Here is a 27,433-nt window from a genome sequence, read left to right as displayed (position 1 = left end):
CTGCTGTATTACACTGACTTAAATGTGTTACAGCTTAAGTAGGATTGCTCTTGAAAAACCTAAAATTGACAGTCCTGTTTAATTCAGGATAGTAGCTTGGGTTCACATTATAAACTAGTCAACTTATGGAAGAGTGTACAACAATAACCTACATTCTACCCAAAGACAATACAGACTGAACAATGTGTGTTTTCAGTTGCCACGTTTTTAAATTTATTGGTTCAATAATCCTTAATTAAAACTGTTAACCTAGGGAGCGCTGCAGAGTGGCATACCCTATTCAGGTATGATCTTAAAACCAGAACATTAACATTATATTCTGATATTCAGTGGTACTATTCACCTGACATCTTCACCTTCCTCCAGTATAGACAGGCAGATGGTACACTTTTCCTCTGTGTCTTCTTCTGTTCCTTCATCCCCATCTTGTTTGCAGTGCAGTTTCCTCTGTGAGAACCAATCAGTTGTTACCTTATTAGTAGAGATGACATTATTGACAAACTGAGTAAAACCTGTTTTAAATACATATTCAACACACACTTCTTTGAAAACGCTTCATAATATTTATTCATATGTATTTGAACCAAAATTAATCAAGAACTAGGACTTGGAGCAAAATCACAGGACATTTCAGATTTAACTATTATTAACTGCAGACATCTAATGGACTTCATATTGTTGCAACCAGTCTTTTTACTTATTTTCTATGTACAAATATAATTTCATTCATGACGAGGCAAATGCTTCCAAATCTAGATCCAAGTATTTATCAAGTCCAAAAAAACCCACTATGTAAATGTAGATGCAATTCTGTATTATGGTATAATAAAATACAATTGAGAGACAACTTAAGTTGGCAAAATTCTACCCCAGATTCAAAACTCTCTAGTGGCCCAGCCTTTCTAATGTATGTATAATTTTAACCTATATTCTGATCACAAAGCAGATAAGCATCATGATTTTTTTTTCAGAGATAAAAGTATTTGATGAGTTATCACTGAAGTCTGTTGACAATTTAGCTATTACCAATAGTTATTTCATTGCTCACAAGGCTATTCATAACTGTCTCACAAGTTATTAAATCATATGAAACCACTTTTTTTATCACATTACAGTAGCTATTTAGGCACCAAATTTTTCATTTTCTTTGTGGAAGAGGTGGCATTGTAAGCTTTGCCTACAATACTCGAAATTGCAGGTTACAGAAAACACATGCTCTTTGAAGTTGACATTTCTGCAGATTTAAGCTAAACATACATTAGATTTTCAAAGAAATATTACATATAGGCCACAATTTGTGAAATCCTCACCTTTTTATATTTATGTGGATATGTGCATCTTTCTATAGTCCCCTGTGTTGCTCCACGATTAACATTGCCTAATCGTTCCTCCAAGTGAATCAGCTCCTAAAAAGTTATCAAGGAATAAACAGTGTAAGAACTGTTATTGCAACTACCTTGAGTAAACACTAATTTTATTCTAACCCATTTTCAGAATTCTAAACTCTCAATTCCCAACTTATATATAGGCAAAGCAAAAGAAGAGAATGTTGTATGGGAAAAGTAGTAAGTTTCTGTAGAAAAACCCCCATAACACTGCCTGGTATTTTAAGTTATAGGGAAACACTATTTTACTACTAAAATATTGGAATTTGTTTGTCAGGTAGGAAGTGTTATCATTGTGTTCAGATGTATTTGCATGTCTAATGAGGAAAATGCAATTAAAACGCACCATGTGAATATATGCTTTCTAACATTCATTAAGGCTTAGAAGAAAAGAAGTTGCATTCAGCAATGAATTTATTAGAACCATGAGACGTCACTGAAGATTTTTCCAGTGGACTAGGTCATTAACTCTCTGCATCTGATACCTTTTATTCTCTCTTTTTTCCCCATCCCTCAATTTCAATTTCTGCACTACATAAACAGGACAGCACTGTGAAAATTGCCAAGTTTCACCCTCACTAGGAGGATCCTGGCGCAGTTATTCAGAGACACCAATACCTGCTACCAACATTTCATGTGGATACTACATGCTACTAACTAGAGTGGTGGGCAGAGCAATATGTACTGGCAGTTAACTACCTAAGCCTACATTGTCCAACGCACCTTTTATTGACTGGCTTTTCTATATGTTTTTATCCCAGTTCACAATAGTGAGGTCATTTTATAAAGGGTATTTTCTTTACAATCCTTTTATATCTATATAGAGAACTAGCTCTACCATACACCCTCCCCATATTCCCTCATAACACATTTTGACAAATATCTAGTTTTATTCTATTACAAACCTCAAAATTGCCCCTGAAAGGGCCTCTGAATGATGTTCCATCCAATCCCGATGAAATGTAACGGATGTGAGGGTAGCCCGCCATGTCTGGTACCTATTCAAACAGCAGACGTTAAGTTAAACCTATTCAGAACAGTGCCAGTATTTTACTGTTCAGTTTGTAAGAACCTTTTGCTTTTATTGAACCACTTTTTTACTCAGCTTGAGCATACAATTCCAATTGACAACATCACACAACAGCACTTTGAGCTCTCTAAACATAACCAGAAGCAAAACAGAAGTGAGACTAGAACCTCTATTATAATCTCTCACATCACCGTTATCCATTGCTTGGCCTCACTTCTCATATCTTAATCTCAACCTGCTTTGTATAAACCACCGTAAACATCCACCTACCTTTGTAAACAGGACATCTAAAAGCTATGCATGAAGTTACAAAAAGGACTTGCTACAGATTCTTATATTTAAGTTTTTGGTACCACAGAAGAAACCAAGGCCAATAGTCTGGGACAAAACAGCCAATATCCTTATCTTACCTAACGCGACTTGAACATCTTCAGACACACTCCAAGTTCAGAGGCAGACTAACACTCAAATGCACATCTAAAGTCACAGGCAACTCTACATACACTCTATATTCAAGCATCCACTGACTTCCTTGCAGATCAAGAGATACAAGCCATGAACAAAATACCATTGTCCAGTGATATATCCTACAGGCACTTCAAGCACTAGTGCTTTTCACACAGAAAAGCAGAAAGGTAGTTAATATACCAAGGGCCACCTTCACAGTAGGCTTTCTGCATTCCATTTTTACCCCTGCAGGATGAGTGAGTAATGCTATCAACAACTTGGTCAGAAACATACTGGGAGCAATTTTGAATGAACACAAAAAAAATCCTAAAAATGGTCAGCAGATGCTGTTTACTTACTTATGTAATGTACACTGATACAATGACTGTAAGCAGCAGTTCATTTGGAAATAACACTAAGTACTTAAGTACTATCTTCCTTTCTGTGCTATCAGCTGGTAACATCTCGGCTGCTGTATGTGACAGCTCAAAATTCATCTCATGAGACTGTCAACAAGCCAGATAACCCAGATATTATGCATGGAGTCAAGTATTCATGTGCAGCTTTTCTTATTTCCAGAGACACTTCTAAGCTTAACAATATATGAAGGTGTAAAACTGAATTAATGCACCAAGAGAAAGCACAAGCCTAGACAATGTTACTCACATCACAGACCATTAGGCTACCTTTCTATATTTTTTCCAATCCAGTCTGGTAACTAAAAGCTGCCAGGGATAGAAAAGATTTCTCTGCCCTAAATTTTTTTTTTTTTTTCAGAAAAGAAAAGCAGAATCTGATTAAAGCAGTTTACATGGTGTTTATCAAATGACCACGTAGTGCCAATCAATATAAGCCACAAATCCAGCCACAATATTAGTATTAGATTTTTACAAATCAGAGTAATAGAAACTGAAGATTTAACTTTCAAAGTATTTCCAGAATGTTAATGCCTCTCTTCTAAGCAGTCTAAATGTGTGTTGGCCTGATACTGATTAGAGGTGGGGATGGGAAACAAGCAAGACAGGATTACTCCTGCAAAAGCCCATCAGTTTAAAGATCTAAGTTGTCATGCAATATGCAGTGTATTTACAGAGATTATATACTAACACAATAATTCAATAGGACTGCAAATGTAGAATTTTGTATCATAAGGTATCTACATTCACCTGCACCTCAACATTTCCTGTAAGAAGCATCTGTTGGTGTCACAACTCTTACTGTTTGACAACATAAGTTGTGATGGGTAACAAAGGAATTTGAGAGAATGCATTAAAAGTACAATAATTCGTAAAAACTACATTGTAAGAATTCGGTCTCGGATACTGGGTGATAGAGAAATGGCAAATGGAGAATCCACTCTCCATTTAAGCATGTAATTCTACTTCAAATGCATTTTCTGTAATTGGAAGACAAAGCACTTGGTCACTCACACACACTATGAACGTATTTGTTGTCCCAGGTTTTTACTAGGCACAGACCTCTTTGGAATCATTTGGAAGTTCCCACCGCCTGTTATTACACTGTGAATTAATTGCCTCCACTCAAAGGAATGGATCTCCTGACAAAATCTAAGTCTCAGGAGTGCCTTTCACTGCTTGTTTTTCTGATTCACCAGGACTTGAAAAGAGCCTGTTGGAGAGTAATGCACCTGATAATGTAGATACTGCATCATTTCAGGAGCTGTAAAGTCACAGGTGTATTGCTGTAACACAGTAAGTACAGTTCCAGTTGCCTCAAAGCTCAGACTTTACCAGCTGCAGTAACACTCACCCAGACAGGTCTCCCATTTGGAACAAGTTCAGCTACTGGAGACTAGCTATTTAAGAAACCTACTAAATTGAATTTTAAACACCACAAAATCAACTAAGTATTTCTCAGAGTACGTACCACAGCAAACTACTGAACTTGGGACAACAGAATCGTTAGGTGGGACAGCACATTTTCATGCTAATAAAAGGCCCTTCATATTATCCTGTTGAGGAAAGCTGTAACACCTCTGCAAAACTACCTGAACATACATTATGTGTAGGCTTTTTTTCATAAAATACTGGGAGACAGCAGCTTGTTTCTGGCCAAGTAAAACACTATTTTGAAAAACTTTCTGCAAGAAAAAAAGAATACCGCTTTTATGCTTGCAGAATAAACTGTCTGCTAACACAGCAAGATTTTAACCAATTACATTTGTGACTACATGCTGGAGGAGACATGGGCAAGAGAACTATCAGTAATGCCTAGCTGTCCTGGTTTCAGCTGGAACAGTTTATTTTCCTCCTAGTAGCTGGCAGAGTGCCGTGTTTTGGATTTAGTGTGAGAAAAATGTTGATAACAGAGCTGATGTTTTAGCTGTTGCTAAGTAGCGCTTATCCTAAGTTAAGGATTTTTCAGTTGCTCATGCTCTGCCAGCAAGGAGATGCACAAGAAGCTGGGAGGGAGCATGACCAGGACAGCTGGTACCCAACAAGCTACAGGGATATTCCATACCACAGAACATAATGCCCAGTATAAAAACTGGGGAAGGTGGCCAGGAGGGGCTGATTCCTGCTTGGGTATCGGTCAGCAGGTGGGCAGCAATTGCATTATGCATAATTTGTCTTTTCTTGGGGTTTATTTCTCTCTGCTACATTCCTTTTCATTAGTTATTTTTAAAAAACTATTGGTATTGCTACATTTTATTTCAGTTATTAAATTATTTGTACCTTAACCTGAAAAAAGCTTTACATTTTTTTTTTGCTTCTCCTTCCCTATCCCACTGGGAGGGGGTAGGAATGAGTGAGCAGCTGTGTTATGTTTAATTGCTTGCTGGGGTTAAACCACAATACCAACTAAGAACAATCTAACTAAAATCCCTTTGAGAGTTACAATCAAGCTTCAAATGCAAAGATATTTCAGCTCTCTTGAAACAGCTTCACACATCAATGAAACCAGGTTTCCAGTTTTCATGTTGAACATAAAGAAAAAGGAAATAAGGAAAAGCTTAAAGCTAATGAAGAAAGTAGAGTTATAAGGTAACACCGGTCTGCACTGAGTAGCTGTACATATTCTTTTGCATACAGTCAAATTATAATATATACTTTAAAGCAATATACTCTGGACCTGCAAACTGCAGTACAAGTTTTCCAAGAGCTGTTTGTTTCCTGTAGAACAATTATCATCTGTTTCTGGTTTTGCACTCTGCACTGCCACAGAAATTTGCAGCAACTAAAAATTTCAAGGCTAAGTCAGAACAATTTACAACACAAACATTCTGAGACACTTTGAAACAGGTAACTAGCAGGAAAGATTTTCTTCCTTGCTACCTTCCTTTAAACTCTTTCCAGGATCTTTTTGCCTTTCAGTTGCCACAATCAGTGAAAAGATTCTTCCATTGTATGGTACTATTTATCTTTACCATCTCAACCTTTTTTCCCCAGTCGTTCACATTAAGTATGGTCGTCATACATATTAAAACAAATCCCAGCAATAAATTCTGTCCAAATTCCACTACAATTAGGATAGCTTTTCTTTCCTGAAGCAACAAAAGAAAGGGAGCTCTGCTTGTAACTTTTAGTTACATACAGCAGTACGCATGGTTTAGTTAGGCCAAATTCTGGCTAATATGTAGTTCATTATGAAAAAGTCATGCTCTGTCTCAGCTTAGTTTATGGTAGTTCCCATCCCATCTACCCAGGTGTGGTAACTGGTGCTCGGCACTCTGTGTCAAAAAGCCTCTCAAGTGCCAAAAGATCAGCCATAGCCACCCAGAGTACAGGAAATTGAAATGGCACTTGATAACAAGCACTGGCATCAAAGAACTGTCTTGGTTCAGCTAGGGTAGGGTTAATTGTCACCAGAAGTTGGGAAGGCCACAGCTGGGATACACGACCAACCCAGAACCAGTGGACAGGTCAGTCTACACCAAGCTGACACATCAGAAAGACAGAAGTGCCAGAAGCAGGCTGGGCAGTCAGGGGGCATGGGATTGTGGCCCCCTTCTGTTCAGTATCACTTCTTTATATATTGTTTCATTATCATTACTGGCATTACTGTTGTTTCACAGAATCATAGAATGTCTGGGCTGGAAAGGACCCACAAAGGTCATCTAGTGCAACCCCCCTGCCGTAAGGAGGGGCATCTCCAACGAGATCAAGCTACTCAGAGCCTCATCCAGCCTGATCTTGAATGTCCCCAGGGATGGGGCCTCCCCCACCTCTCTGGGCAACCTATTCCAGAGGTCTGTCACCCTCAGATTGAAGAACTTTTTCCTAACATCTTACCTACATCTACCCTTTTCTAGCTTAAAGCCATTACCCCTCGTCCTGTCACTACAAACCCTTGTGAATAGTCCCTCCCCTGCTGTCTTGCAGGCCCCTTTCAGGTACTGGAAGGTTTCTAGCTCCTTTTGCATTGCTGTATTAAGTTCTCCTCATGTCAATCCAGAGTTTTGTATTTTTCTCCCTTTTCTCCTTCCTGTTTGGGGGTTGAGCGAGTGGCCACCTTGTGTCCAGCTCCCACCTTGGTCTAAACCACAACAGATAAAAGCCCCTGCCTGTCTCCTGTGTCTGTCCTGTCTGATGCTTCATTAGTTATGCCATACATAAATCTTCAGTTGTTTCTTCCTAAAAATGCTGTTTCAAGTTCACAGAATGGATATTGGTCCAGAATGGACTCCATCATAGAAGTCACTTTGACAGATCTTTCCTCAGCACATACATAGTATTTAAGTAGTGGGAACAAGCTTCTCTAAGCCAGGGTCACAGTTAACAAAATAGTTGTGTTAAATCCAGGAGGGGAGCAACCTAATCCTTGTGTACATAGATAAGATGGAAGCTCTTTTTTAACTGCTTTTAATCTAGTACTCATCCTGAAGCAGTATTTAAACATGTGAAAGTTTCTTCAAGTAACAGAAAGTGTTGGTTCCTCCCACTTCCCCTTTTGGCATGTCAAGGCTGCTGAACATGAATTACCTCCTTCAACATATCTTTATCATTCTGTCTCCCTAAGGATTAAAACCACACTCTACATTCCAGCTCTGACTAGATGAAGATTAGGTTACCTGCATCCAATTAAAATCTGAAATTGGTATATCAGAGTACCAGAGTCATTAAAGACCAAATAATCCATTATGCCCTTTACGGTCTGGCAGTAGTGCAAAGAGGTTTCAGTACTCCAGAACAAACAAAAAATGCACACTTTACTATTTTACAAATTATTTTTTCAGTTGGGCTACTTGGGCGAGTTATTTTAAAAGACTTCCCCTTCAATAAAAAATTGAGAACATCAACATTTGATTACATTGCATCAAGAATACAACCAATGAGCCTTGAAAATTGCTATTTAGTAGATTCTGTAGTTACTGAAAGAAGAAAGCACTCTTAGTAACATTAGCCACTTAGCAAAGGGACTCAAATGACAATTCAGCCTCTCCTCCCCTTCCCCTATTGCTAAAGTTACAATTAAAAACCCCAGGTGGTACCTGCACTTTATCTGTTGCTCTTTAATGAAAACTAAAATACACTTTTGTTTAATATCCAGTTAAGTTTTGTACATTAAAAACTTCACTATTTGCTCTATATTCAAAGTCAATTTTACTGACAGATCTGCTGGACTCTCACATGCGTGCAAAGAAACAAAACTGGATTTCATTATTGCCACAAAAGGGGTAGAATCATCAAAAGGCATTTGTAATGCTTTGAACCTATGCTATATATAACTTCTAGCAGTGCTTTAACCTGCCTTTATGTTCTTCTAGTGTGTGTAATCTGAATACACTTCAAATTAGTCAGAGACTCAGAACATAACTTCAGAGTTGGAACACTTGATCTGATCTCATCAAGGTTCAAAACAGATCCCAAACATGAGGAAGTATCACTTAGAACAGTCTATGCCTTGTAAAACCAGCTGTCAGCACAACGTGTACAAAATCTCAAGATACAAACACCTTCAGTTTCATACAGAGTTCGTGAATTATTGTTATGAGGATTAGATATCCCTACACAAGCACATGCACAAGTTTCTGCAGGGCTAAAGAACCGTACTTCATCTGACACTTAACTACTAGTAAGCGGAGTTACTAAGCAGAAGGGCAAGGCTCTCAAAGTATATTGTCACACATTCAGTAAAGACTTCTGAAGAGTCTCTATCACAGCTTTTTTTTCATTCTACTGCTAAAAAGATGAATAGCGGGGTCCCAAGTACTTGCTTGTGTAATATTGTAGTTGTAGGAAGACCCCTATGAAAGTCAGAAAACAAGTTTATCACTCTGTAGTATAAGGATGAAAGCTGAAGTTTCTAGAAACTTCACAGCAACAATGGAAATAAATTCCATAAGTGACTTAGTCTCAACAGAAGAACAAGACAAAATGGGCATATGTTTAACTTGCTGCCTTCTAATGCAACTGCACTTTTCTGAACTATTAGGAGGGCACTTTCTCCTTGAGAATCTAAAGCAACTGATGTTATCTGTTACAGTAGAACACATGAAAGAAAAGAGAGGCAAGCCATTTTTTTTCCCCCCATCGACTTAAAGAAAACAGACACCAAACTGAAAAAGAATGTAGAAAAATATTAATTCCAATAAATGATGCACAGGAGATAAGGTTATGTAGTAAGAATCTTGTTAGCCACACTGAAAAGCCAAATTCTACAGACTGGTCTAGAAAGTCTGTGGTAAGTACACAAGCTGCACACCACTGAATTACCAACCCTGATATCTCAGGAAAGAACTCAAGGTTTATCATCATGTTTGTTAGCTGACTAGCAAGGAAGAAGCGATATAAGACCAGGCTATGAAGAGACAGCTATTACAGCATTGGTTGTAAATTTACAGTTCAATACCTACATGTCAATTTTGGCTACTAACAGGAATTTGGAGGTTGATTTTTAGTTAGGAATTTTAGCATTTGTTTACAGATGAGCCCTCAGTTCCTCAGTTTTGACTAGATTATCTAGCTTTAAGAGGGATAAATAATATGGGTTGGATACACAGAATACTATATAAAAACACTAAACATACTCTGTTAAAATAAGTCTGTGTCTCTGAATTTTCATTAAAGAAAATTAATATTTGAAATAAACCTACAAAAATTATTTCAAAAAATACTCTGGTAAAAGTCAGACTGTTGATTTTCCTTGGTTTTCTTGTGTAAAGTTATGCGTAACAAGGGATTAGTTTACCCTCACATTTCCTGTTGCTTCTAACACTTCATGCTATGAAATTATATACTTGATCACATAGAATTAGGTTGATGAACACCAAATATTATTTGAAAACACCAAATCCCTAAACAGAAATCTAGCTGTGCTGTATAGACACCTTAAAAATAAAGCACCACTGCCAATCCTTATGCACTGGTATGGAAATGTGGTACTTTTAACAAACCAAAATTCATTAAAGAACAACCTGAACTTTAAAAATCAGATGCAGAGGGTCAATGCATAGCAATGCAAATGACAATTTAATTCAGGTATGTTTCACTTCACAAAAGCTGAAGTGAAAAATGTTAGTGCTCTATACTTTTTTCTCTTATTAGACATGAGCCTGTCCTAGCTCCCTCTCAGGGAGGAAAACACACACTGGAGTATTTTCTTCTGTTAAACCACTAACTTTTGTAGCAATGTATATATGTACAATTAAATGCAGTAAACCTTGAAATAATTTTCCTGCAAAACAATAATTACGACCAACGATCACAGTTTTTCATAAGCCATCTCCTTACCATTAGGGGAAGAGCCCCTATCTGCAAGTGATGAAGTCGGGGAGGTGCGTGGTAGTGGGCCAAGTGAGGATGCAAGGGCCCTGGAGGGTAAGTAGCCGCAGTCACACCAGCTTCAATTCCCAGTTCCCTGTCACAAGAATGAAAGTGGTATTACAGTAAAGGTACATCTTGACTCCTAGATACAATTCCACCATTCTGAAAGCGTACAACAGCACAGGTAACAATTTTACATAATTTTTTAAAACTTATTTAAACTTTGCTAAAGAATCACCTTAATCCTACCATAACAAAGTTGTTTTTAAATCAGCTGAGAACTCCACACTTGTTTCCAGGAATATTACCAGTGTCAAGTCTTCTCTGTAGCTCAGGCTGCTGTTATGCTGCTCATGAGCTCTTCCCTAATGGTCAAAAGTATCTTTTTTTTTTTTTAAATAACAAATATGGTGTTGAATTGAAAAGTAACCTTCCATGAGTGGGCCTGATCCAGTTTTAAATTCAGACAGAGGAGAGAGAATAAGTTAGTTCCTAACTCAAATCCAAACCTCTGTTTTACAAAGAGCATAAATATAAGAATAGCCTTCAGCAATGTTGTACTTATGTATTTTAAAAATCAATTCTTGAATTCAAATACCTAGAGTCAGTAACACTCAACTCCATTTTAAAAGCAATGGGTAAAAACCCCTAAGAATATATTTGAGTACTCAGAGCAATATTTCAAGCTATATGAATATCTACAGATTTTAAAACGCAGATGCACACAACACTTTTTAAAATCACAGCCAGCATAACCAGCACTGTGAACAGCACATTATGTTCTTCCATCCTGAGTTCCGAAGTACTAAAATAGTATCTGATTACTAACCAGGCAGATCTCTCTGGGGCTTGTCGAGGATGGGAAGACATTGTCTGAGGCACATGAATGTGATGCCCATGACCATAATTGGGATGCATTCTGTGAGGATGTGGAGGTGGCCGCTCATGAGCGCGTCTAAACAACAAACCAGCAACAGTTAATTTCACACACCTGTTAGTATCAAGAAAGTAACATTCATAATCAAAATGTTATAAACTGAATTCCTGGAATGCACTTAAAATGAAAAACACTCCCCATAAAATATTTTCATTTCAACTTTAGATATGTCAGAAACTGACTGTAATAGATTTCATACTAAAAGACAAAGCCAGCTTCAGCTACTGTGATCTGACCTTCACTTGGTAGACTTGGTTACAGAACAACTGATAAAAAAGTGTTTAAGCCTAACCTCAAACTGCAGTTAGGAAAGCAAAGGCCACATGACATTGAGGTTCAGGGTCATTCACAGCTACATTGCACCTTATTTCTAGCAAACCTCCACCAGCAAAAGTAATTAGAGGAAAATTAATACACTAATCAGAGAACATTTTTCTTTAAACATATTTGCATCATGGCTCAAGTAGTAAGAGCACACAGCTTTTTCCGTGTCAGCTGACTGAGAACTACTGCATTTTTGGGAGGGAAAAAAAAAAAACAAAAAAAAAAACCAAAACCCACCCACAAACAAACTTCAAAAGAATCTGCTGGCAGACTTACTTTACCACTTCCCAGTTACAGAAAGAAATTGATTGGTTTTTCTCTTTCCACTCCTTTCAATACAGAAAGTAAGTTTCAAAATTCAACCTAAAGACTTGAATTTTGCCAAAAGCAGTACATTGTCTTCAAATTCAGTACCACCTTAAACTACCTGACAAAGTAGGCTACACATTTTGTAAATTTACAAGTCTGGAGAAGGAAAAAGTCATTTAACAGCACATTTTTCTAATCACTGGAAATTGACACTCCAGAGAAATCTTTCAAGCTTGTATAAATTATATTAGAAGTATTAGTTTTCTGTAATAGTGTAGACCAACAGGGGAACAGACCCATCATCAGAACCTACTCCTAGTCATGGCGCCCTTCAGTTATCAACTAACTATGGGGAAAAAAATCTGGAAGAACTTATTTTAAAAAGAACGTAGTAAACCAATCTCCAATTCCATAAAAACTGAATGTCATGTAATTTAAAAGAAACACATATGAAATCATACTTATGAATGTGAAACTCCTAGGCTGTATCCTACAATCTTAGTATAAAGTGGGTGATCATATTTTAAGTAAAACCAGAAAATACTTTTATTAACATAGTGCACCTTCACACACTGCCTTTTGCGCATTATGACCAGTTCCACAATCCTGAGAAAGTTACAGTTGTTGCACACTTAAGATGCGACAGTGAGAAGAGGACTGTGTTCTCTACTTCCAATCCTGAAAAAGCCCTACATTGTTAGGCAAAAGGTAAACAAGCTAGACTATCCCATACACTATTTTCTAAATATGAAGGATGGAAACATATCTTCAGAAAACAGGTGCTGGGATGTGGAACCAAAGGGACTGCAAGTCTGCTGGAAGTCTCAGTCCGTGTATTAAATAACAGAGGCAATATACACAAGTTGTCAAAGTATAGTCTGATTCATACGTGGTTGGGTCAAGACACCTACGATATTGATGTCATATTGCTTATTAGATACTCAGTTACTCATTAAAAGTAATTTGCATGAAGATTAGAGGGGAGAAGAAAGACCAAGGGTAAAACAATTTCATGAGATTACAAAGCAAAAATAGAGGAGAAACCTCATTGACCAGACTCACACTGTCTGACCTGAGATTGATGACTTCTGAGAGAATGTCAAGGATGAACCTATTATAAACATTCGACTAGTTTCTGTACATGCAAGGAAAATTCAATAGGCTAAGAAACGCCAATATTCACATTTCCAAACCCCAAACTACCAGAAAATTTCCAGAACTGAAAAGATAGCTACAACTGTTATCTTCCCTTAAAATGCTTTATTGCTGTCTGATACTTACTGGCTTGAATGTTCCAAAATTAATTTATGGGTATGATTGTATAATCAAGGGTATACAGAAGTGGTATGCCTGTATGTTTACATAGTGTTCAAACACCCTAAGTTTAGAGGTTATGCCATCTTCATAGCATAGATAACAAAACAACAGGTGTAGGTTCAGACCAATCAGAATTTTCATGACTGAGAAAGCAGGGTTATATTTGACTTTCCTGGGGAATGGGTGAGGGAGGAAGAAGTTTGACATATGCCACTTTGGGAGCATTTACTGCCTATAGATATTTTTATGAATCACCTGGAAACTGTCTCAAAACTTGCAGTTAAAGCAAACTCTTCTTTAAGCATTAACCTTTAAATCTATTTCAAGTTAGTTACAAATTCTACTGGTATAACAAAGTTAGAAGCAACAACTAGAGAGCTTATTCTTGAAAGTCTCTTGGATATTTAAAAACAGTGTCTCTAGAATTGAAATAACTTCAGTTACGTTGTGACTGAATACTATGCCAGTACTGACCTGATTTCTGTTGATACTGTTATCATGAATCTAGTAACAACAGTAGCATCTCCTAAATAATATCACCCAAGGCACACCTCATTTGTCGCCTTCTCATATAATATTATTTGGTCCCTTGCTTCTCTTCTGAAGACAAAGGCATAGCAACACCAGGTAAATATCTAAGGTTAAATCTGTGTTAAACCTGGTAAACACCTCTTTTGAAAAACTCTTCATTTTATTTCAAAGCACCAGTTAGATAAAAAGAATTTTAACAGTATCAACAAGGCAAAATGCACTGTCAAGGAACACATCTGAAAGGAGCTTAAGATGTACTTTGTAGGTTGTCCAGCTTGAAAAGGAATTCCTGCCTACTATCTAGAGGATGAGTAATGGGCAAGAGAAACAAGCTTCCCTTTTCTCCCACACCCCATTCATGCCTTACCTGGAGACGCTACCGAGATACACAGCGGAACAGGTTCAGTCTTAATGCTCATGTAACTGTGACAGCACGTAAAGACACTTCTTAGCATGGTTTCATACTAACAGTTCCTAACCATGCAATTAACAGTTTGAGGTTCACATGCAACATTTTACAAACCTGAGGGAAATGAATTATATGTTTAGATATTGTTCTGAGTACATTTGTGACATACGTTGGGTGCTGCATCATTCTTCTCCTCTGGACCTCCATCCTCTGGATCACTTCATGAGGATGTAGCCTTTGTGCTGGAGGTGCTGTTGCAGGGATGTGATGAGAGATAGGCTGGTGCGTTGCAGGAAGATGCTGTGGTATTGGAGCAGCTGCACTGGCTAAAGGATGAGTCGGTGGTGGAGGTGGAACAGGATGAGAAGATGCATGAGTAGAGATTGAAGGATGGAATGGATGCACTGGATGAGGGATTACATAATCCACTTGAGGTGGAGGTTGTGGCTGTGGAGGGGGATTTCCATGAGAATGAGGACATGCAGAAGCTTGATGGTGAAGAGGTCTGGTCAAAGAAGCATCTGTAATGAAAACATCAGCTGCTTTTAATTTCATTAGTAACAGTTCTTAATTTTTTTTAAAAAAGTACACTAACATAAACAGTGGCAACATGGGAACGTTTATACAGTTTCTAAATAGTGATTCCAGCAATATTCCCTGAAAGAAACCCACATTTTCTGCAGCCAGAAGTATTCCACTTGCCAATGTTGGTAAAAGGAAGCCTCCCCTAAACCTGTGTGATGCATGCTGAAAAAATATATATAGGGTAAAAAAACCACTATTTTTTGGTTAAGTACTTGTTTAATTTTGTAAAAATTCACGTCCCTCCAAGTCCAATAGTCTGTAGAGACAAAATCCAGAAAAAGAAATCACAATCAGACAACTGAGTTGACTCTCCAAGCTTGCTCCAGCAGAACTCATCAGGGGTACAGGATGAGGAACAGACTAAGGCAGACAAAATAAAAAAGCACTGCTAAAATAAAAAGGAGATGAAAAATATTCTCATAGTAAATATAGTTGTTGAATTCTGAATATTAAGGTCACTGAAAAGAAAGTATTTTAACTTCACCTTGACCCTGTTCATACCCTCTACACAAGCAGCACTGTTTAAATACATTTCTTAGTACGTGTTGTGCTAGGTCAGTTCTGAGATCAAAGTGAGCAGATAAGAGTTTTCATGTTGTCAGGGAAGTTGTTTTCTTGTTTTGTTTGTTTCTTCCCCACACCCAGGTACCCAGTACTTTTCAGTACTTACACGGAGAATGCATATAATGCCGACAGGAAGACAGCGATGCCTGAGGCGGCGGCTGAGGCTGGGGCTGTGCAACCATACTGGATCCATATCCGTCTATTGTTATCGACTGGCTTGGGCCAGCACCAGCCTGATGCCCATAAATTGCAGTTCGAGATGAAGACCCAGGACAGCAGGGGTCAAAAGCCGACGTTCCGTGAAAAGCACCACTTCCATGACTTCTTATACCACTGTTGCTTAAGTCTACTGGCAATGCCTGCTGCATAAACAAATAATCTTTTTTTCAAGCAATTCTTCATATGTTGAAAGCAAATTCACTCTCAAACATAACGTGACAAAAAATAAAAATAAACACTATCACAAGCAACTAGGATCCAAATCTTTACATTTTCAGGCTCGACTTTGGAACATTCTTCAAATACGGTTAACATTTCTCACTCCTAAGTTCTTGAATCTGGCGAGGGAGACCAAATTCATTGCACCAGGATGTGTAAAAAAACCTATGATGAACAAATCAGCAAGTATGCGGGTGCTACATGCATTGAAGTATTTGGAGACAAAAATCTTCAGTGGTTTCAGTTGTGCCTAGTGTATCACAGTTAAAACAGAAAGCAGATTAATAGCTCTATTTTATAAACTAAGTTTACACACCATTGTTCTTAGCTATAACCTTATTGTTAGATGTGATTTTAGTTAGAGTCTTAAAAAAATGCTTTTAGAAGAGCAACTTTCGCACCTTCTATAAAGAGAACATTAGACTTGATTTTTTCTTCATTTAAAGCATCTAAATTGTTTGCATTTGCAAAACTGCTATGATCAGCAGACTATATTTCAAGGTATTTGTTTGGTTTGCTTAAACAGCCACTATCACCTTACATTCATCAAGAGAATGTCAGCTGTCACTGATAACTTGTTAGATTTCCACAAAACTTCAGTTTTGTGTACATATATTACAGCTCAGACTTTCCTTTTCATTCCTTTCTATAATGCCTGCTATAGAACAAGAGAATAATCCACAATTTAGCACCCAAACCTGTTCTATCCATAACAAACTGAAATCACAAAGGCAAAGTCAAAAGAATTAAACATGCCTGATCATGGTAACTGGTGCCAGAACTGCTGCTTGCTCCACAAGGTGCAGGCACTGGAGGAGGCCTTTCAACAGGGCAGCTGGAGTCATTGAATGAAGGAGATAGTGGAACAGCTGGGTGAGAGTTGTGGTGGTGGTGATGGTGATGTTGAAAGTGGTGGCCATGCTGCTGAAAGCAGCTTGTATGTGGGTGTCCCAATGCATGATGAGTCTGTGAAGGTCCTCCACAAGGAGAATGCTGAGGGCAGCACGATGGTAACCTCGGCATTGCTGGAGGGCCAGTTTCCAGTGTAGTATTAGATGCAGTTCTTCTTATATCATCTTGAAGATAGAGGAAGTTAATATTGGGGTGAAAGAAATTAGTAAAGCTGATCACTGCAAAGCAGTGACTTAAGTAGAAAAAAAAAAATTGTAATTCACAATTAAAACATAGATCTAGACTAAATCAAAACAAACTGGATACAGAAAGACTTAGCTATGCCTGCCAAATGAACCCAAACCAAATGGTCCAGGTCTGCATACTCATGGGAACCACTAGAGGACATGGACTGACACTTGCCTTATTCCAGTAATTTAAGACATGTTATCAGTAGGGAAAAGATGAAAGATTGTCCTTGGGGTTAGTAAGCAGAGACCTCAAATTATTGTGTAACTGGTCAGCTCAGGTTTTTTGACCCTCACCTGACTTGCCAGTAGGGGCAGAGCACCTGTGTTTCAGAGATGTTAGAAGCGCTACCTGTATACACAGCTCTTTTACAGGGGAAGTTTCTATACAGATCTGTATAACTGTGCTTCCAGGGTGTAATCTACAAGGGGAGGTTCAAGGCATCTACATACATCCTTCACTTCCATACAATTCACATTAAGAAACCCACCCATGTAACAGACTACAATGGAAGACTTAATTCCCTGCGATCTACATTCTACCTCAAAAAGCAAGGATGCTGTTCACGAGGTATAACCAAATCATTCCAACAGGCAAAAGCAGAAGGCTCTAGCACAACTTCCTTCATCCTTAATGAGAAAACAATGATCTTTTTCAGATTCCTGTCCTCTCAACTCATTACTGTTATGTTCAGTAGTAAAAGCCAACATGCTGTTTAATCTAGGCAAGGCCAATTAACTTCCTCTACCTCTTTTGTGCCAGGAGGCAACACAACAGTTTAGAAAGTCTTATTTTGTACCTCCAGCTGAAGTACCAGCAGTGCCACCACTGGGAAGATTAGAAGTAGTCTCCGGTGCTGCAGAGGGCTGGCTATTGGAGGCATTTGGAGCTGCATCAGAGGCCTGCTCTGAGGTAGACGTACTTGAACTGTTACTGGAAGCAGAACTCGCAACCTGTGGCTCCACTCTAGCCGATGGGGTTGGCACAACTGTTGGCTCTAGAGAAAGAAAAGAGCTTTCATGTTCTTTAAGCTTTAAAAATGGATTTTTTTTTTTTATTGTTGTTGCTTAATTACTTCACAAGAAATTTTTGGTTCTGGTCTTGCCACATGCTAAGGAGATTGGAACAAATGGATGACAAGTACAGAATAAAAGTTAATTCTGTATCACTTATGTATGCGGAAAAGAAAACAAGCCTTTTTTTGTAAATCAGCTTAAATTTTAAGAATGTATAATAAACAATTCCCAACCAAATCTAACTTATCAAGTTATATTTAGTGACTAAAATGCTACTAGAAAGGATATTAAGTTAGATTGACACTTTGTGATGAGAACACATGCTGAAATCTTTCATAAATCCATAGGCAAGCAACCCTATGATTGAAATATTACCCTTATTATTTGTTAAATGCCTATAAAACACAGAAAAAAACCTTTCAGATAACTAACCAAAAACAGCATAATAACATCTAAACTAGCAGTACTACTTCACAAACTAGTTGTTCTAGATGCATAATAGTAAAGGCTATAGCAAGATAAGCTTGGTTCAAATCTCAACACGTGTGGGGATCGGAGCTGAGGCACAGGCCAAGGCAGCCAGGGTGAGGAAAAGCACACAAAACCTGAAGGCTCTGGTACCGTGGGAAGCTGCTGATAAGAAAGTTCAAAGCGCCTAACTAAGGAACTTGGGCAAAAACAAGTAGAGTTGCTAAGTAGATAAGCTAGAAACTGAAAGCAAAACCAGCAAGGCTTAATTGCAACAATCACATGGGAAAATTAACAGCTGCACAGTCAGAATGACCTGGGAGACAGCTCGTGGGCTATAAGTGTGTGTGAATTGTATCTATAAACATTTTCAGTTGCAAGCAGCTCTGTGGACTGTGCAATTCATATGCCACAAATACATATTAAACCCAGATTAAATAAGTCAATATTTGGGATTTCTGTTAAAAGTACATACATGCTTATTTTATATGTTGTAAAGATGCTAGTCAGCAATATATTTCATTGAATCCATGAAAATATACCACTCAAACCTTTCTCTAGTACACCGTTGTAAATAGGTTAAATTTAAAATTATACTTGGTGGCATAATTCAGATTTAGTTTTGAAATAGTCTGCCTTTGACTCTAAGTTTGAAATTTCTTTCTAATTACTGACAAGGCTATGAGGTGACTAGGAATATGAGATACCATAAAAGGCAGTATGATCAGAAACAGCTCAGGCTTTTTAGCAAAAAAGTCTGCATGGATATCTGGAAAAACCCACATCAAGACCTTCAAATACTTCTCTTACACAAGGTCTCAAAATGAAATACGACTAGCTCTCAAGTCTTCTCTCAATATCTAGTAGATACATCAGCAACTCAAGCAAGAGAACAAGCATATCTCCCTTTGTGCAAGTCTTCTAAGTCATCACATTAAAAAACCCTTGATCTGATACCTACATTTGAATTCATTTGTATTTTAATGTGGTATATACTAATACCATTTAAAGGAAAGCATCTGAGAAATGTACAAGTGATTAAATTCAGAAAAAAAAGTCATCTACTACATAGGATACATATAGCCTAACACTGGTATGTGATCACCCAGAGCTCAAGACTGGATGCTACTCTGCATCCAGAAGCACCTCTACACTCAACAGGCTGATAGAATTGAATTGTCTTATCACTCGACTAGCCCAATTACTGTTCTGACTTGCCATCATCTCCTCCCCTCCTCCCCCCAGTAAAAGCCAGTGGGTTTGATCAACTTCAAACCATTAACAAAAAAAACCCTTATTTTCAACATATTTCACAGACATTGATCCAGGAAGATAGAGGCGTGATCCTTATGCTCATTGAGGTGGCTACCGAAGTTTTATGGCAAGTACCTCTGAAGACATCAGTAAAGTGTGTAGCTGCGTTGTAACAGTGTTAATTCAGAATTTCTATCTTTTTACACCAGCTCAGATGAAATTTCATGCCTACACCCAAAATAATATCCCTGAAACACTTGAAGGTTCATCTTAGAAAAGTATTTCCTCTGGGGGGGGTTAGAATCAGCTACTTTAAATATACCCATTACAGAAGTAAATTTTAAAATTAATTCAGATCCTGAATTTAAGACTAAACTCTATAATTTGAGTTTAAAGATCTATGTTGAATAAGTAGATGTCTATTCCCCTACAATTATAGAGCTGTTGGTATATTTCACAGTAAATTCATAAAGAAAAGAATCTGTAAATCAATCATCATCCTCCTTAAAAAACAACCAACCAAAGCCAATTCAAAACCCCTCCAACCCTCCAAACCACGTCAGAAATCAGGACACCTTAAAAAGTAAGATACTGCGAGATACTAGCTTGTGATGCACTCAGGGTGGAAGAATAACAGGACAAAACTACTGTTGCATATTAAAAGTAACAGGTACCCATGAAATCCTGCCAGCCATCACCAAAAGTTCCCCCATAAAACCCTGCCAGCCATCACCAAAAAAAAAAAAAAAAATTTCCCTGCAAAGATGTACATGAGCTTTAGTTTTTCCTCCTCTCCACTTCTGACAATACCTGGAAGCTGCTTTTATGATTTTCAGCAGGAATACTCCAAATGCCACTAAGTTTTAATGTTAAAACTCAATTAAAGGTTACTGGTTCAGAAACCTAATATACTTTACTAGACTGGGAATTTTTTTTCTTTTTTAAAAATTATTTTTACTCCAAGGCCTGAAAGAATAGTAACTATTCCAAAGCATAGGCAGCAACAGATTTCCCTTTTATAGTGTTGTATTAAATTAAGTGCATGCTTTTAAAGAAGCAGTTCCAACCTGTTCCATGACTTCTGCCTAGTCAGCCCTCAGACACACTTGAAAAAAAAAAAAAAATACACCTAGCAGACCCACTGGGAATGGCTAAACTATTAAAAGGAAGGCTGTGATAAGATTTTCTGACAGACTTGGAAATCCATTTGTTTAGAATTGATACCTGATCACAGAATGTTATAACTAATGTAATTAACAACACTCCCGTCAGACTGATCAACCTGCTTCTCAAAAAGAAAGATTTCTCAGACGAAGCAACTTACCATCTTCATCCACTGTAAGGTCCACTACTTCTGCTGCATTCTGTCTCAGTGGCTGTATGACTGTGGAAACCCTACTGCGGTTCCGCTGTTCTTGAGGTCGTGCAGCATGAGAACTAGAGTTCTGTGCCCAGTGTGATCTTGTTTGTCCAAGTGTTGAACGAGACCTTAAAAAAAGGTAACATTTTAAGCAATGACATAGATTTTGCTATTAATTTTTTCTCATAGCTCAAGTAACTATTTGAAGTATGGGTTTTATTATTATGATTAGAAAAACGTTGTGACGTTGAAGCACCTCACTGCTCCACATTTACTAGATTTGTACTTACAAACACTACTGCAGCCTTTACCAGGTAACATAATGGCAAATACCCAATAGGAAGAGTTTAAAGGTCTTTAAACCATGTTCCTGTGAAATAAATACAGGTAACTTATAAAAAAATTCACCATGAAACCCTACAACTGTAGTCAGTCAGCAATTTTATCTGATGCTATGTTTTAATTTTGTTACTAGTAAAGGAAGAATCTCTAAATTCTATACTATTCCTGTGCAGTTGAAACAGCACATCCATGAATGATGACAAAACTGTAAAGACAAAAATTTGTAAACTATAAGTCTTTGCATGATAACTCGTGATAAAATATTTTCTAGACTTTAAGTTAAACTCCAAAAATGTCCTAGAGTGCAAAACCCCCAGACTTTTATCTCTTGAAAATTATTTCCCTTCCCCTCCTCTAAGAATGAACACAGCTTCGTGTAACACTCAAATTTAAATGATATGTGGCTTGAAAAGAACTCATAAGCCTGTAACCATACCTAAGGAAAGGGATTGTCTTATCTCCATAGTATAACACTTAGCACACAACCTATTCAATTTAGCCATACAAACCCAGACACTCAAATCAATGACGCTTTAGAGCTTAAGTTAAAAGGATGTTGTTTATACTTAAGGGAAGAACGATTTTGCAGTACTATATTTACCAGTTCACTCTCAAAAACCTTTGACTCTCCAGTACTTACATAAATCAAGTGGCTCTTGTTTTCCCATTTGAAAAACGTAATCAAGACATCAGAAATTCAGAAGAAGAAAATGCAAAGAGAGGAATGACTTCACTAAATGCCAACACAACCCACTTCAAAATCACCATGGAGCTCACTCAGTCTACATTTCTGTTCTGCCTGTACTCCCTTCACTCTGACTGGGCAACTAGTTCACTACCAAAGATTAGTATATTTTTCTGCAGTGCAAAAAGCATCCTTGCAGCAGTCTTCTCATCCAGTTTATATTTTAATTCCACTTCAATAGTCACAGCAGTTTAAATTTAAATCAGGTTGGTTCCAAAAGGAACATTTTCTTTAAAGTTTGTATTTACACAATGTCCACACTGATTTTTGTGTACTTTGTGTGTGTCGTACTAACAGTCCAGAACAAAATTTACTTCCCATGCCCCTTAAAAAAGTTACCATTACTCTCTGGTGGCCCAAGGTGTACTTTAACAATACACAGGAGCAACTTGGGTTTGATGTAAAGGAAAGGAGAAAAGCTATGAAAGGGTACACAGGATTGCCAGCATTTGCTTCTCTTACAGGAAGTCCAACTTCATACCAAAAACAGTGCAGTACCTATTTTTGTATATTTTTTTGTTATTCAATGCATGCTGTAAATTAATTTTTTAATCAGGTATCACTTCAAGCAAAGAGAGTTGGATGAACTGAAACACTGTTAAACTTAGACATCTTTATTTCCTTGTTATGATTAAATAGGATGCTATTCTGAATGATTAATGAAATGTTAGCTATATAGTACTGTGCATATTCAGTCTGTGGCTGAGTTCACATAATTTCAAAAACTAGGTTAGCCACCACTGAAGCATGGATGAACAAACTGTTCAATCCATTTGAGGCGAAGACAACACTCAACCAGTTCTTAATAGCATTTTCTTAAGCAGAGAAGGACCATCAGGGAAGGCCTCATAGCATTTTGGTAGATACCATCCATCATCATCTCCTAGCTGTGATTCCAGCTGCTACACTGCTGCTTGATGCAATGAACTGCACTCTCAAAGATTTACTTTCTCTATGCTTTCAAAGTGGTCCTATCTTCATAGAGAAGGGAGAAGCAGGAGGAATAATCACCAGTACATAATTTCCTGATGGAATACAGCTGACTGCCCAAAATGAAGGACATGGATGGAGAAAGTAACACAGATTTCCATCTGTAATTTTCTTAAACCCGAGACTGCATGCAACATATGAAAAAGTGACAAAATTTCTATACACATGTGACCAAGTAAGGACTCAACATGCTATCAACTGCACCTCACCCATGTCCACTCTGAAAACAAGTAGAAGAGCATTACCATCTTGATTTCACAAGGCAAATAAAAATCAGTCAATTAACCAGTTCTGGTAACAAAAGAAGCAAAGGGGATGTAGTCACAAAATTTTGGGGTAATTTCTTGGTTTAAATTATGAGTTAGATTTGTGGTTTTGAAATTCTTAGTTTTGGATAAACTCAACGAAACTGCAGATTAACAATTCCTACTTAAAGTGTTTTTCTAGAGACAAATGATTTTCATTTGGTTTAGTAAGTTTCAGAAGTGTTTCTTCAGAAGTAAAAGTAAGGAAGTGTTTTTTATGGGCATTTTCTTCCTTCTACAAGAGCAAAATGAGTGGTTCTCCACTGGACAATTTTATATTGATGCTGCTGATAAAGTATATTGTATATGGTTTAGAATCAAGCACTATGCACTCATTGCTGAGGAATGGTGTCCCTTTACTGCATTTTCCAGAGTCCACTGCCAGTTTTATCAGATATCCTTACTTTTAAGAAAACAGCAATCATCGTAGTACAGCTTCACTAACAGAGTAAGGAGGATGACAAGAAATAAATGCTGTAAGTGAAAAAAAAAAAAAATCTTGAAGTCCATACAATATTACACTAAAACAACAAGCAAGCTTAAAGCAAGCACATAATTGTACTATTTGCTGTCATGACAAGTAGAAGTGGGACCTGTAGTTACTTGAAACGTTTGTTTGAAGGCACTGCCTTCAACATTACTACTGCCTTTTTCTTTGGGAGAATTTTCCTTCTTGTAACATTCCATATCCATGTTCTTTAGCTATGCTGCCTACAGAGCATTGAAAATAGTGAAAGATAATCTCATGTCCACTAACATACTCCTGGTTCTACATCACAAGAGTTGCTCTGCCTCAATATTTTCAACACAAAACTAATTTGTCTCTAGCTTTTCAAACTCTAAACACAAATTCTGAGTTTCTAAGGGACCCAGGTGTGCTTTCTGGAAAATGGCAGCTTCCTTCTTTCTTTCAGTAGTTTCCTTCTCTCCCACAAGAAATTTGATATGACTGAAAGGAGAATCCAGGAAGCGACAGGATAAACACTTCATCAATTTCCTTTCCTTCTTTCTGATCTTTAGTACTAAAATGCCCAGTAAGCTTGTATGCACACTCAACCATCTCAGCTGACCTTCAGGTATTAACAAGTTTATTCACACAACATCCCCCACTCCCAGACCTTCCCATATTCAAGTACATCAATTTCTTTCAAAGTAAATTTTGCCTGTTAATTGTAAGTAAATTAAAATATTCCTATGATCTCTACATGGCCACTTGTTTAAAAGTATGTTTAAAAAACTAATGCTATTTATATTCCATTTAGGAAGGCAGAGAAACCAGCTTTAACATGCTTAGATATCCCAACTGTAAATTCTTACCAGAGCTTAAATTTTGAGCCTACCATTAGATTAATCTTTTATTTACCATGGTCCAGATTAACACTTCAGAATTTTAAGTTTTTTTAAAATTGTCAGGAGTAAAGTGTCAGCTGTCCTGCAGAAAACTTTGTATAAAGACACTGTGACTGCCTCCAGAATTTATGTGAACTTTTTCCAATCTAAATCTTTTTCACTGCTATTAATTTGCATTCTTTAAGTCCATATATTACTATGGGGATATACACTGACACTCAAATAATAACTGAGTTTTGAAAAAAATACAAGTGATAGTTCTGGAATACTCAAAGTATGTCACATGCATTAAAAAACTTAGCTTTTTTTCTGTGAAATCTGAGGCTAACAGTACTACCAAGTATCAAAAGAGGCATTTTTATTTTTGAATTTCTGATTTGGCTTTTTTACTTCTATCCAGAAATACACTTTTGTCTTTTAGAAAATGGCAGCAACCTCTCTCATCTATACACAAGTTACAAATAACCATTAAATAATCCAATGCAAAATAAAACTATTTCTTTCATATGCTCAAAAAGTTTTTCAATGAACATTCTCAGGGATGTCTTCTCTCAACAGCTGAGACCAAGTAGAGTAGTTAAAGAGTAAAACTTAATTTGGCCATTCTGTTATGATCTTTAAAAGAATAAAAATCAAATACCTTTGGTAAATGAGCACATGACAAGGTTTAACAAACCAAACAGGCTAAAAAACTAAAGTCATCATGAAGTGTCCTTGGTTCCATCTCCTCCTTGCTTAGATCACTAGCAAAGCTAACCACTGGTATCAACAAACATGAGTAGGGGAGGGAGGTTGCTGCCACCATTTTGGCTGTAGCATTGCAGAAGTTAAGGGAAGAAAGAAGTAATTCCTTCATCTCTTTCATGGCCACTACACAAAACAGTTCTTACTGATGCTAGGAATAGAGAAAGCTGTTTATTTTTTTTAAAAGCACCTCACCCTTCTTCAATCAAGTTTGAATTAATGTTCTGTAAGCATCACCACTTTCTTCTAGCCTAATTTTTTTTACCCTCTAAAGTTTTACATGCAAATTTTAAGATCTGTCCCAACTCTTTTAAAGCATACATGTTGGTTCATGCATTTTAACAACTTCAAGTATATTTATGTGGATAAAAACTGTTTCTAGAAACATGTTTCAAGACAGAGCACTTGATTCTGCAGCTTCTGTGTTCTTTTAAACATAAGGAAATATAAAGAAGCACATTGTTGAAGAAATTAATTTTTTAAATGTTGATTTATTTCATGTCTCCCCACTTCTTCACTACAGACACACGTTGAAGATTTTTGTATGACACCCTTTGTGTTTACACTAAAAATCTAGTTAGGTCCAAGTGTTCATGAAATCTACATTACGCATGCATTTGTCTATAAATTTGTTTGTTTAATGTCGTATTTACTCCAATAAAAGTGATTTTTGCAGGAAAGCTTTCTGTGATTTTAAATTTAAAATAGCATTAGTGAAAGCACTATCTGGTGACAGACAGACTGTTGCAATGTTCTCATAACTTACTATCGTTCTTTTGTCATTGTTCTATTAGAAAATTGACAGTCATTCTTCACATTCTACAACTTTGTCTTCATGTTCACAAAGATGAAAGCACATGTAACAGGCTGGCATCTCAAACAACTCCATGCACATAATTTCAATTTTTCGTCTTCAAGGAACCCCACTTTAATAATTTCTGCAAAGTCTGACAAATATGGAACAAAACTTCCCAGAGAGGCATAGAAGAATAGGAAAGTATACATGCCAGCAGCTTAAAAAATGTAGGATTCGTTAGGGGAAATGCTTTCCTGAGAAATACTCATCTAATTCCTAAACAGTCAACTCAGCCTAAAACTTGCTTGCTCTAGGATCTCACTGTGAAGCTTTGCTTCCCCAAATTTCTGCCCATCAGTCACACTAGCCACAACCACCTCAACAACTCCAGGTTGAACTGTCAAGCTGCAGCAAAGCTGTGATTTGAGGGTTTCCGTTTGTTTCTCTTTGTAGTTTTGTGGCTTTTTTTTTTTTCCGGTGTGTGTTTGATTCCCTCCCCTCCCTTGTTTGGGTTTTGTGGTTGTTTACTTTAAATCAAAACTGCCTACTATGCATCCTTGTTAGAATTTCTGTGACATTACCTTATGGGCTTTCAATGACACTGAGCCTTGTGACAATGCTGGAGTCAAGTGAAAATGTCTTAACACAAGGAGATCCAAGTCTCACCTGTAGCTTTCACCAATGGTGACAATCTCTACTTCACTATCTGTTGAGGTAACATTTATTTCTTCATTAGCAGTGACCTGGGGAGTGGAGGATGCTTCAATCACCACAACATCTTCATCAATACTTCCTGATAAGGGAAAAAGAATAAAGTTTGTATACTTCATCTATCTCAGGAGTTGTCATTATATAAGACTATTTTTTCTTAGACTTAAAATACGTGTAGCTAGGGAATTTCACAGTATATGTCAAAACCT

The 27,433-nt window shown here is 37.3% G+C and overlaps 1 protein-coding gene across 4 annotated transcripts in view; it reads right to left on the bottom strand.

The window, feature by feature from the left end:
• The window catches only part of RNF111 (ring finger protein 111), a 40,067-nt gene that overhangs the window by 886 nt on the left and 11,748 nt on the right, over positions 1–27,433 (bottom strand). The window contains exons 2-13 of one of the 4 annotated variants that reach the window (XM_008939540.1): positions 27,180–27,306; positions 21,206–21,369; positions 17,943–18,140; positions 16,760–17,079; positions 15,672–15,927; positions 14,586–14,937; positions 12,853–12,876; positions 11,419–11,544; positions 10,557–10,683; positions 2,291–2,383; positions 1,311–1,406; positions 344–447 (exon numbers count right to left, since the gene is read on the bottom strand). In XM_008939540.1, the coding sequence (XP_008937788.1) occupies positions 344–447; positions 1,311–1,406; positions 2,291–2,383; positions 10,557–10,683; positions 11,419–11,544; positions 12,853–12,876; positions 14,586–14,937; positions 15,672–15,927; positions 16,760–17,079; positions 17,943–18,140; positions 21,206–21,369; positions 27,180–27,306 (1,987 nt within the window). Of the gene's footprint in view, positions 1–343; positions 472–1,310; positions 1,407–2,290; positions 2,384–10,556; positions 10,684–11,418; positions 11,545–12,852; positions 12,877–14,585; positions 14,938–15,671; positions 15,928–16,759; positions 17,080–17,942; positions 18,141–21,205; positions 21,370–27,179; positions 27,307–27,433 lie in introns of all 4 variants that reach the window. The other 3 variants (XM_008939539.1, XM_008939541.1, XM_008939542.1) reach the window with 3 other exon arrangements.

The sequence above is a fragment of the Merops nubicus genome, unplaced genomic scaffold (genome assembly GCF_000691845.1).
Source record: "Merops nubicus isolate BGI_N331 unplaced genomic scaffold, ASM69184v1 scaffold7114, whole genome shotgun sequence".
NCBI lineage: Eukaryota > Metazoa > Chordata > Aves > Coraciiformes > Meropidae > Merops > Merops nubicus.
This window is presented reverse-complemented; position numbering and strand designations above follow the sequence as displayed.